At 47.1% G+C, this 12,232-nt stretch overlaps 1 protein-coding gene across 1 annotated transcript in view; it reads left to right on the forward strand.

Moving 5' to 3' along the window:
- The first annotated feature begins 1,432 nt into the window (after positions 1 to 1,432).
- NRP1 (neuropilin 1) overlaps positions 1,433 to 12,232 on the forward strand; it is a 118,117-nt gene continuing 107,317 nt past the window's right edge. Inside the window, 5 exon segments of the mRNA XM_054171218.1 lie at positions 1,433 to 1,544; positions 1,853 to 1,950; positions 2,095 to 2,349; positions 2,351 to 2,579; positions 5,818 to 5,992. Of these exon segments, the coding sequence (XP_054027193.1) occupies positions 2,320 to 2,349; positions 2,351 to 2,579; positions 5,818 to 5,992 (434 nt within the window). The 5' untranslated portion in view covers positions 1,433 to 1,544; positions 1,853 to 1,950; positions 2,095 to 2,319.

Below are 12,232 nucleotides of genomic sequence, written 5' to 3' on the forward strand. Positions count from 1 at the left end.
GAATGTCTGGCAGAAGCTCAGAAAGTAGTGATGAGAGAGTGTGCAGTATGAAACCAGCAGACAGATTTCCTACGGACTTAATCTCCAGACTTCAGCTGACCTTAAAGTCAGGGCTTCAAAAGGGCAGTGAGGGAGAGTGAGAGTGGAAGGCTCAGACTTGGGGCTGGAGACAAAGGAATGGAGGAGGCTGAATCTGTGTATGATTTCTGAACACAGATGTAACACATTTGTAGTTAATCTGTGTGGCTGCAGACTTACAACCATGTTTGAAAACTATTTCAAACATAGTTATGTCTTTAGAGTGGACAGGGATTTACTGCTGCAGCTACGCTTGGAGGATGACCCTGCCCCCAGCAAAGCCCAGTTCTTTTCCTTCTGCATCCTTCAGAAAGACTCCTTGTGGAGTACGTCCTCTTAACAGGCCTTTTCCTGATGAAGCATTGAGAGAGTTTGCCTCAGCTGTACACCAGCATCAAATTGTTTTCAAACTCTGCTCTGGGAGATAGGAGTGGCTGACATCCACTGCTGGCCCCAGGTCAGTTTCCTAGCACAGACCCATCTTTGGGGACCATTTAACACTGTGTTTCAGCATTCAGCCTTAGAGCTCTTCATCTAACCCCCACCCCAATGACTGGACTGTCTCCACACAGAGGGAGCTGAAAACCACTCCACATAAAAGCATCCGGCGGGTTCAGCTAGGTAATCACTCCCTGGGTGCAGGGACAGCCTGTAAGGCAGGGCAATGGGGCAAGGAACGGACAGCCCCATAGCTGGTGAGCACCAGACCATGCAGCCAAAGCCGCAGGACTCATAGCCCACTATGTCCCTGCTTTGTGGCTGTCCAGTGGTGCAAGCAGGGGTGGGGTGGTGTGTCAGAAGAAGACATTCACTCCCAAGCGGGGATTTCATGCCGTATAGCCTCCATGGGGAGAAGAGGTGGCCCTGAGGGACCCCAGCAGTTCCTCAGCCCCAAGAGGCTTTGTGAGAGACAGGCTGCGGGGGCAAAGTCACAGGGAAAGTGAAGCAAGGTGGGAATGACAGCCAGAGTGGGTGAGAAGGGAGGTGGAAAACGGGTCGGGGGGGAGAGAGTTCATGGAAGCCCTTAGGAAATGCAGAAATGAAAAAGGGACAAGGGTCGTGGCTAGCCTGTCACCTGAGGGCACCCCCATGGAGGCTTCTCACAACTCAACCCACACCAACGCGGCCAGCAGCCCCTGGGATCACAGGGGATGGACATATCCCACTGAGGGACAGCAGGGACTCCGAGGGACGCGCGTGGGGCCGGATGCTTTGCTGCACACTAGCACGAAACAAAAACGAAGAGTTGGGCGGGGGAGCAGCAGAGCGGGAGGGAACTGGGCAGGGTGCCTCTGGGGCACGGGCCACCGCAGAGGGAGCGAGCGGAGAGGTAAGCAGGGGTGCCTGTGTCTGCGTGTCTGTGTGTCTGAGTGCGGGGCAGGGGCGACGGGGACTGCTGGACAGGAACGGACCGGGTCCGGCAGGGCAGGGCTACGCGGGGCCGCTCAGGGGGCGGCGGGGCGCAGGTGAGTACCTCCCGGATCGGTTCTACCTGCCGTGACGGAGGAGGCCGCCTCTCGTTCCCCTTCTCTCCCTCTGCGCACCCCCCCCCCCCCCCCCAACTCCCCCCCTCCCCCGCCAGCCAGCCCCCGCCCCAGCTGGGTGTCAGGGCTGGGGCTTGCCGTGTTTGTTTGTTGCTTCTTCCGCGCTGCCGATGTCTTGGGGGGCTGAAGAGGAGGAGGAGGAGGGCGGGGAGGAGGAGGGGACTGGGGCTTGGGAGACGGCGGCTCCTCGGCCTCTCTTATTGCCGCTGAGTTGCGCTCCTCTTCCTCAGGCTGCGAGCAGGAGCCGCCCGGGTGCTTCTCCCTTCCCGATCGGCCCATAGTCCCTGCCGCGGCAGCGCGCTCGCTCGCTCGCCTCCCGCCGGGGCAGGTGAGTGCGGGCCGCCCCGGGGCTGCCTGCTCCGTGGGAGCCGCGGCCGCGGGAGAACGGGGCAAGCGGGGAGACGCAGTTTGCCAAACTCCAGTGCCAGGCTGGTCCCCGCTCACGGCTGCTTTCCCTCCCTTCTCTCCGCAGAGCACCCCCGCCCCGTCTCCCGGAGCTCGCCCTGGCAGAGCGCTCCCGAGGTGCCAGCAGCCGCCAGGATTTTTGTTTGTCTTGTTTGTGTGTTTGTTGGGTTTTTGTTTTGCCTTTTTTTTTTTTCCTCCCTTGTTTTCATTTGGGTTTCTAGTCTCGCTGGGAATGGCAGGGACAGCAGTGCCTGGAACAAGTGTGAGCAAAGGGAGAGGGAGCCGGAGCTGAATGACAGGATGCGGTCGACTTAAGGCACAGAAAAGAAGCCAGCGTCCCTCTGCCCCCGGGACTGCCCTTGCAGACCCTGCTTTCTGTTTCTGACTCCGGCTGGAGGATTTAAGACCCAGGAAGAGTTGTACGTGGAGGGCATTTTTGTTTTGTTTTGTTTTTTTCCTTCCTTTCCCTGCTGTCGGAAGAGAAAATGGATTGGGGACTTCTCCTGCACTGTGCAGCCCTCACCTTCACCCTCGCCAGGGCGCTGCGAAGCGGTAAGTGTCACGGGGGGACGTCAGATGTCAGTCCGGGCAAGCAGCTGCGCGGCTGGGCTCCGGAGCTGCCGGAGTCGGCGGGGAGATGGGGCCGGCACCGGCCTGAGCCCGGCTGAGGGGAACTTTCTGCCGGGGAAGGGAGTGGCACGGCCCTCGCCCGAGGATCACCACCCCTGGCCTTGCCTTCCGACTTTATTTTCTGCTCTTTGGGGTGGTTGTATAGAGCAGGCTGCTCGTTCTCACTAGACCAGGACAGCCAATTATCTTAATAATGTTTCCTCCCATAGGCAATTAAATAAGTCTCGCCTTCGATATCTGAAAGATAATGAACACTTTAAAGGGAAGGCTTTCTCATCACCTCTTTCTTTTCCCAAAGCGTAACATTTCAGATGATCGTTCTCTTCACTAGCTGTTTGTGTACCTGCGGGCACAGCTCTCTAACCTATCCCTTCCCCAAGTCTGCAGTTTACATCCAACTTGCTCAGTGCCAAGAGGGAAGCTGAGCTTTTCTGTGAAGAGAGAGATCCCATAACAAATGACTGATGTAGCTAGTGTAGTATCAGGCAGACCTTGAAAACACAACTAATTAAAAGCAGCGTGCTCCTCCTTCCTCGAACAATGCCAGGGCACCGTGACTATTTCACTGCATGATGCATTTTTAAAGACAGTCTAATTGTTGAACTACTTAACGTTTAGCTCTCACATATAAAACAGCTTGTGTGAGCTTTCCTTCCCTGACAAATCCTGAGCAATTATTATTAACTAATTATCAAATATTTACTTTTGCCTGACTGGGTTTTCAATCAAAGTAATTAAAAGAAGAGAGCACCTTCCACTTAAGCTGGTATATTGTTTTAATAAGGGACCACAAGTGGAGTGTGGTGGAAGAGAGAGAGTATTAAAATCGCATGTTTTATGATGGAAGTTAATCTCTTTCCCAATATGTTTTGAGGAGGCTACTTAATTTAATCAGGATGAGCTGCCTCCTCCAGTGCTGTGGTGCGGGAGTGAGGCACTAGAGGCGTGTGCCAAGCCTGGTTTGGAGCTGCTCTGAGAGGTATGCTTCGCTCACCCCTGCCCAGCCCAGATGAGGGATGCAGCCAGCCACCTCCCTGACTCCCACATAAACCAGGACTGCCCCTAGTCTGGCACTCTCTGAGGGGTGGGAGGGGGCCACCAAGTGCTCTTCTTGATCATTTCTTTCCACTGAAAGAAGCTGAGAAGGATGGGTTGCTGGGCAGAAGCCCCCTCCATGAGCAGTTAATGTGGTGGCCCTGCTGGAGTAACCAAGGCCATTAACCTCTGTAACCTACCAGACCTACTAATGCTACCCTCACCTACATGTAGTACTAGTGTCCATTAAATTAATTCATTAACCTTATTTAGAACTAATGGTCCAAAGTCATTAGAAACTGCTCTTCTTAATCACGTGTGAGAGAGATTGCACAGAGCCAGGGAGTCTAGCAGACCGCATTATCTTATTACACTGTCACTTTCCCAGAAGTCGCAGATTAAGGAGCGCTGGTGGTAGTGAGTCCACCTCAGCGTCCTCTAAAGTGACTCTGTCAAGTGACTAGAAGCAGCACTGCTTTATTTCAGGCATTTAACAGATGCCAGACTCTGCCATGTTGTTTGCAGGGCTGGAGTGGGCTTAATGAGACAGGATCACTTTCTGAGTGTGCTTACACAGAGAGGAAAAGGCAAGATTCCCTGAGAGCCCCAGACAGCGGATTAGCAAGATCACCAGTGACAGCTTTTGAGCTTTGAGCTGCAATGCCTTTTGTTCTGGTCAGAGGAAAACATCCAATTTTGCAAAGGCAAAGCAGAAATAAATAATATGATAGCCTTTCCCACTAACATGCTTACCAATATCTGGGTTTTAACCATACAGCTGAGTACATATCATCCCCTTTCCTGCTAATTTATGGCAAATAATTTCTGTAAGGACTGTAGCTTTATGCATTTTTGATGTGCGCTTCCTCTTTCCCTTCCATTTGACCTGTTTTTCCTACAATAAAATCTTGTTACACTTATAAATTCATTCTCAGAGCAAGGAATGCCATTTTACTTTCACAGGGAATGTATTAGATACAATGTATTAGATACAGAACTGCAGCCTCTATATAGCATTATTGGGATGCAATGATATATAGTCTTGTTTTTTTAGTGTAGACATTCTTCCTGTCTGCAGTTTACTGTCATGTTTTATGGCTCAAAATTAAACAATCAGTGTGTGGATAAAGTTTTTCCCCCCTGAAGGCCTATGGAAAGAAATCCATAGTAGTAAAAAAAAGTGATAACACAAACCTGCACTGGACAGTGAAGTGACTGTGTAGGTTGGACTGGATTTTTTTCCTATAAACCTTAAAAAGCAATCCTGACAATGCTGGCCAAAGGAGTGAAAAGCAACAGCATACCACATTTCACAGTCACACTTGGTGATGCTGGAAACTTTTTGCAACTATTTTGGTATTAGAAATAAATCTTTGTTGTTGAGAGGAGGCAGGGATGGAGAGAAGAGGAAAGGATGTTGTTCTGCTCCATTACTTTGATGCAGTCTCCAAGCATGAACAAACTTCCTTGAAGGAATAAATAGTGAATGATTTCTGCCTCACTAAAACCACTTTGTTCTCTGCTATACTGGGTTTGAAGATCACAGATAGTTTCAACCTGCTTAGATTTATGGACTGATAAAACAAAGGGAGGGTTTTCTGTGAATCAGCTTGGATCCACCAACACAATCCCAGTGGTCAGTGACACAGACCAGGCTGATCCCATAGCTGGGCAGGGGGTCAAATGGCATTCTTCCAGTTCTCCTCCCAGCTTTCCTTAAAACTTCATACTAAAGAAGACTATACTTTTTGGAGACAACTGTGTCTTAGAGACCCTTCTGTGCCAATATTAACACTGTTGTGAGGATTCAAGGTTTTAACAGTGTAAGGGGTGCTGTTTGCTCGGGGGGGGGGGGCTTTTAAAAAGGATACTATTTAGAAGTGGGTTATCCTCTGGTACCTGCTCTCTGTCTAGCTGCTGGATTTGGGGATGGGCACGGAGATGCAGGCCTTTTCCCTTCGGTAAAATACAGCAGAGATGCCTTTGCCTTAAAGGCATAAGGATGGTTGTTTGAGGAAGGCTACAGCCCCCCCAGAGTTCCCACGACCTCGCGTGGTTGGCAGCTGCGGGCTGAAACCGGCTGCTTGCTGGGAAGATGGAAGTGAACCGTTTGCTTTCCCTGCAGACAAATGTGGCGACACGATCAAGATTTCAAGCCCCGGGTACCTCACCTCTCCCGGCTACCCCCAGTCCTACCACCCCAGCCAAAAATGCGAGTGGCTGATCCAGGCCCCGGAGCCCTACCAGAGGATCATGATCAACTTCAACCCGCACTTCGATCTGGAGGACCGCGACTGCAAGTGAGTGCTGCCGCGCTGCGCTGCGGAGCGCCACGGCGCCACCTGCCGGCCCGGTTCCTCCCCGCGGGGTCAAGCGCGGCGGGAGATCCGCGGGATCTGGGGCGATCTGCGGGGCTCCGGGGGAACCCGCTGGCTTCCAGGGGCTCCGCGGAGCTCAGGAAGGATCTGAGGGATTCCAGGGGGATCCTCCAGCTGCCGGGGGATCCACATGGATCCTCTGGAACCCCGGGAGTATCCGTGGCGTCCGGGTTGACCCACCTCGCCGCCCCACCCGTGGCTCGGTGTCTGCCGAGGGGCTGCGAACGATGTTTACTATGATAAAACGTAGGAGGTGCTCAGTGGAGCATCCCTGCTGTCCCGGGAGAGGGAGGGTGGAGCGGGGGGGGAGGAGTTTAAAAGATCTTTGCAACTTTTTGAACTTTGCAAAGTATATCCGAATCCTTTCTGCCTGATGGAAGAGGCAAGTGGATGACGATGATGCATGTCATGGGGGTGCTCTGTGGGTGAGATACCCTTGTGTGATTGTTGGCCTGATTTGTTCTTTGACTAAATTTCTTAGAGTTTAAAAAAAATGTTCCCTTTCAATTTTATTTTTTTTAAATCCACGCAGATACATACAGCCCATGGCAGAAACAGGCAATTTATAAACTGCAAAATCCTCTTAACGTGAAGTTAGTCTGGCATTGACTCTCACCCATTAAGGGGCAGGGGGCCGCAGGACTGATAGCCATATTTCCCCCTTTCTCCCTTTGATGCTGACTTACAGCCAGTAGCCATTCTTTCCCCTCTTCCTCCCCTACAGCAGTGCTCTGAGCAGAGGAAGAGATTAGCTGAGGTTAGCTTGGCTCCTCTATGCTTGCATTCCCTTTGACCATTTATTTCCAGGAGTCAGAAGGGGAGTCAGAGGCTCCCACAAGCTGTTCTCCACTTTTTCCTAAATCTGTAGACCACTTAGCTTGTACAAGGCAGCACAAGGCAACACATGGTCAGATCATTCTGCTCTCCAACATACCCTCTAAATGCAGCCCATTTGTTTCATAAAGAAAGTATTTCAGTGATTCATTATTTAAAAATTTCTTGAGTATTGTGTTTTTTTCATCTCCTTCTGACAACTGCAAGAGACAGTTCTTGTTCATTATAAGGTTACCAGTCAAGGCTTTCCCTGCATGTCAGAAAGATTAAACTCAATTGTTGTTGGTGTTTGGCATCACATAGGAATAGTCAGGATTTTACAGGATCTGGTCCAGTTAAATGACGATCAGCATTGTCAGGAGTGGTTATAACAGACTATGAGGTCAGTGCATTGGACCTAGAGAAAGAGAGCAGCTGTACTCAAGTGCTTCATTTTTTTGCCCTGTGTGGTTTTGTTCCTATTATTTAATAAATTGATTGCACAATTATTGATTTCCCTTAAAAATGAAGTTCTTTAATCATAGAATCATAGAATTGTTAGGGTTGGAAGGGACCTCAAGGATCACCTAGTTCCAGCTTCCCTGCCATGAGCAGAGACACCTCACACTAGGTCAGGTTGCCCAGAGCCACATCCAGCCTAGCCTTAAAAACCTGCAGGGATGGGGCTTCTACCAGCTCCCTGAGCAACTTGTTCCAGTGCCTCACCACCCTCATAGGGAAGAACTTCTTCCTAACACCCAATCTGAATCTACCCATTTCTGTTGTTTGTTTGGGTTTTTTTCCATCCTTTTCCATCATTAACTGACACCTTTGAAGTCCGTCATCTGCTCTATTTCTCCCCTTTTTTCCCTCAAATCCCATAGCACCTGGGCTCTGTTGGAGTCTCCTCCCACCCCAGGTGTGGCCACTTGGCCCTCCCTGCCCACTCCCCTTTTTATCCCCCCCAGGAAAGGCAGAAGCCCCAAACTGAGCCCATCTGGGCTGAGGGATCCTCCTCTCATCACTGGTGAGTCCTCATGGTGCACACTGGGTGATGGTGGTGGTGACAACAAAGGCCGGGGGGCCTGGTGGCCCCCCGGTTAGGTAGGAAGAGTGTTGATGGTCCCTTCAGTATCATAGAACTGCTAATTGTTAATCATTAGTTGTTAATGATGCACTGTGGTGCTTAGTTGCTTTTTTGTTGTTGAGGTTTGTGTTTTGCTGGCTTTTTTTATCATCTCTTGTACATTAGTATATAGTGATATTGTAGAAAAACTGTGCTCATAAAACTAAACTGACTCTTTGTTAAAATGAGGCTTTTACTGTGGTGTTGGAGCTGCAGCTCCTGTTCATGCCATATGTTCACACACTGACTTCCCATTCTTTAATTTTTAATTTGTTGTACTCAGGCAATGAGTTCGGTCCCTGTGTCTTCTTGATATAGGTTTTGTGTTCATTTGGTGGGACAGTGCTAATGCTTTAAAATGTTTGGCTGTTGTTGTCTTGTAGAGATTAGGAAATTAAATCAAGAATATTTCAGTGTCAAATCCTTTTTGTCCCTTTCTAGAACGCATGTTTTTCCAACACTGTGAAACCAACATAGTCTCTGACAGCGGTAAAGTGGTGTAGAGAATACAATTATTTGAGGAACAAGTAATCTTTGTGGCACAGTGTCGTGCTAAGCAGTGCTAGACTGAGCTGAACTGGGTCCAGAGAAGGAATTGACTCCCTCTGTCACTCCCTTCTCAATATTCATTGTCCACTCTCCCCACTGCATTATTTCTTCCCCTGAAAGGAGGCCTAGTGCAGTAATGAGATGGTAGTGGGCACAAGGAAGTCTCTAAACAGGGTCTTTGCAATGGTGATGACTTTACTGTTATTTGGTCTATGGTGAAATGCTAATCTTCTAGCCTCTGCTAAATTATTCAGCTGCTACTTCACTTATATTTAAAATTGCTCTTTTTAACTTGAGAGGGATTGGATTTGTGACAAAAAAACTTAGGGCCAAGATAACAGAAAATTATTTCAGCAACAGGAATTTGTCAACAGTCTCCCTCTGGTTTGAAATCTCAGTGACTACTTACAAAATTCACATTCCTTGTGGCAAATGTTGGATACAACAGGAGATTAATGCAATAAAACACATCACAAGATTTTTATTTATTTATTTATCTTGCAGATAAGTACATTTTGATTTCATAATATACTTAATTTATTAGCAACTCAGTCTGCAATCTAGAAATGTGCAATTTACGTTACACTCTAGTTTATTGAAAGGTTTAGCACTGGAAATTAATAAGCACTTAAATATAAAAATGCAGATAGAAAATGAGAGATAGGGGAATTGTGTCTGGGAACAAAAAATGCCCCATACAATTAGGGCAGGCTAGAGGAGAAGATTAGCTTGCTGGCCTAGCTCCCAAAATCCTCTTTATAATGCTGTTCATTGCATCTCAGACCTTAGTTAGCATTGAAAACAACTTTAATAACAAGGACCTCCTGAGCCCAGGGAGGGAAACAATGTGCCTTTGGAAAGGGTACCTTCTTGTTCTATAGTGCCAACAAGAAAATCAAGAGTTCTTATCTAACTTTAAAAAAAATATTACTCTATATAGAGGGCTAGATGTATTGAAATGTAAAACTGGTGAAAGGTTGAGTCTCTGAGGAGAATCGAAAGCAGCAAATTTCAGCATTAGCTGTACTGAAGCTGTTCCCAGTTAGTCTCTTTGTGTGTTAGAGTTTGGAATTAATTTTAAAAATATGCCCTTGATTTACCTTGATTTATTATGCTATGCTTTAATGAATAAGTATTTCTCAAATGACTCCTAATAAAAATCACATATGTATGATTTTCTGAGGATCAGAACCATTTGAGTTGCTTTAAATTTCAAGCAAACATGGTGAAAATTCCTGTTTCTCTGGAGCCGTTCCAAAGGACTCAACTTTCACAGTTTTGAAGAATAAAGATAGGCAAATAATTAAAATATGTTCACACAAGCTAGATTCATCTCATAAAAAAAGCTTCTAGCCAGAACTACTGAACCAGCATAATGGAAATACAGGATCTCAACGGGAAGTATACAACCATGTCAACCACAGATTGTTATCAAGGACATACATAATGAAAAAACACACAGTCTCTTTTCGACTTTTAACTTTAATGAGTGTTATGCCTCTTCTTCAGGAGGCCAAGAAACAGAAATTATGGTTATACTTCAAGAGAAAAGCTGTTTCTATTTGCTGTTTTGCCTTTTCTCAAGCAAGCCCCAGTAATAGCCATGCATATTTGGAGTCAGCAACACGATTAAAATGAGTAGAAGAGACAAAACATATGGCTACATATTAGTTAAAATGCTCCAGTGTTTGTTGCATGTGGTAAATGCTTTTCAGCGCTTAGTGCAAGCCGTACGAGTCTCGTGTTGCTGAAGTATCCTACTGTGTAAATGTAGCCATCTTGAATCTAGTAAAACTTTATACCTAGCTAATAAACAAGAATGTCACTGATACAGTATTTTGAATTTATGGAACTTTTCCGGTTTCCCAGCAATGCACACTATCAGCATGATAATTTATAATGGTTTGTGACAAATGTTGCTGAGCAAAGAGGTGTGTGGTTACATTCAGATCAGATGTCATTACCTAGGGAGCAATAAAAATTTCACAGACACTAGGTTAAAAACATTAAGAAAATGAATGTGAAGCTTCAGAAGAAAAGGGCTTAAGAAAGGTGGAGGGTTGGGTAGAAAAAGCCCAATAGTGGTTTCCTTACTGACAAATTATTGACTTTGTTGCCAGACCTGACTGTATTGTTTTACAAAGTTTTCGTAGATACACAGCACAATTGTTTTATTTGCCATCATTTGTAGACACAGAGAGTAAGTATCACCCTTCTTTGACAATTATAGAGTGTATAGACAGTGCTGTCATATCTCTTGGAATGGAAAAGTGGCCCATTTTGGAAACATTCAAATTGAACGAGGAGAGATGTCGTAGATAATTATTCTTTATATTGCATTTACCATGGATTACTTACGCTGATGCAATTGGAATTGTATAGAAACTGCAGTCAGTTATAGAACACAGAGTAAGAAATACCTATGATTGTTTATACAGGTGAAAGCATCTCTTCCAGATCCTTGAGCAATGAAGAAGGCATTGCTGTCTAGACCTACAGAGTGCAAGTGTAGCCCCACAGAACTCCCGGAGACCTTAATGACATTAGAAATTCATCTGTTCGTTTTATTTCTAAATAATGTCAATGGATTTATGCTATAAATCTGTAGGTATAACAAACTGCAGCTGGTAAAATAAACAGGAGCAAAGCAAGCCATGGCTCAGCCTCTCCTTGTTTTTTGCAAAGTTTAAGCTTTCATTTACTTTTGTCTAAATCCTGGTTCCTATTCTCCCATGCAGCAAGATCTGCTTTGTGCAGACTTTGCGCTTCATGTTTCTTTCATGCAGAGGCAGTTTGAGCCCTTTGGGTTCAGCTGATGGGAGTAAAAGGAGCCTCAGATGGCTCTGAGCTACTGTGGTAATTTAGTGGTCACATCCCTAGCTGCCCACCCTGAAAGCTGCCTGTAAAGAATTTCTGTGGGCTGCCCATCAGGCCGTGCCTATCAGAAGGGTACTGTCAGTGGCTGCGCATGTGAGAGCTGCTTTCTTACTGCGCAGAGGTGAAACTGGAGCCTGGCTCTAGGCTTGCTAGCCCTGTACTGCTTCCTCAAACTGCACCAAAGACATCTAAGGTGCAATGAAGGGTCTGAGTCCAACACAGCCCTGTTATGGTTGGAAGCAATGAAAATTTCACCCTCCACTTCCACAGAGCTCTCTCTGTGTTACTCTTTAAGGTTGTTAGGAAGGCCCTGTAGGACTGGTTTATGATTGTATCAGTTGCTTTTATGGCAAATGTCAGTCAGAGCTGCTTCTTTCCCTCTCCCTTCACTGCTCTTGTGTGAGGAGACTGCAGCCAGGAGCATGAGGTAGGCAGGAGGACTAGCAGATCATTCAGAGCTGTGAGAGGCAGGGACTAGATGGGTCTAGAGAAGTCTGAAGAAGCCAGATCCCCTGAGCTTTGGAAATAAATATGGTTTTAACAGCCTGGCCCCACTGCCCTGGGCATCAGCATTGGGCCTTTAGTAATTTGCCTCAGGACAAAGTGCCCAATACAGGCAGGAATGCCCCCTCCTGATGTGTTGAGGGCAGCTGGAGCAAGTCCATGCTCCCCGGTTTGCTCTGTTTGGAATTAAATCAATCACCCAGCCCACACACCTTAAACCGCTCTACTATGTGCTTTGCCACAGGAGGCTGGCAGAGACCTGAATGTCAGTCAAGGCCAGGTCCCACACAACT

This window comes from Dryobates pubescens, chromosome 21, assembly GCF_014839835.1.
Source record: "Dryobates pubescens isolate bDryPub1 chromosome 21, bDryPub1.pri, whole genome shotgun sequence".
NCBI lineage: Eukaryota > Metazoa > Chordata > Aves > Piciformes > Picidae > Dryobates > Dryobates pubescens.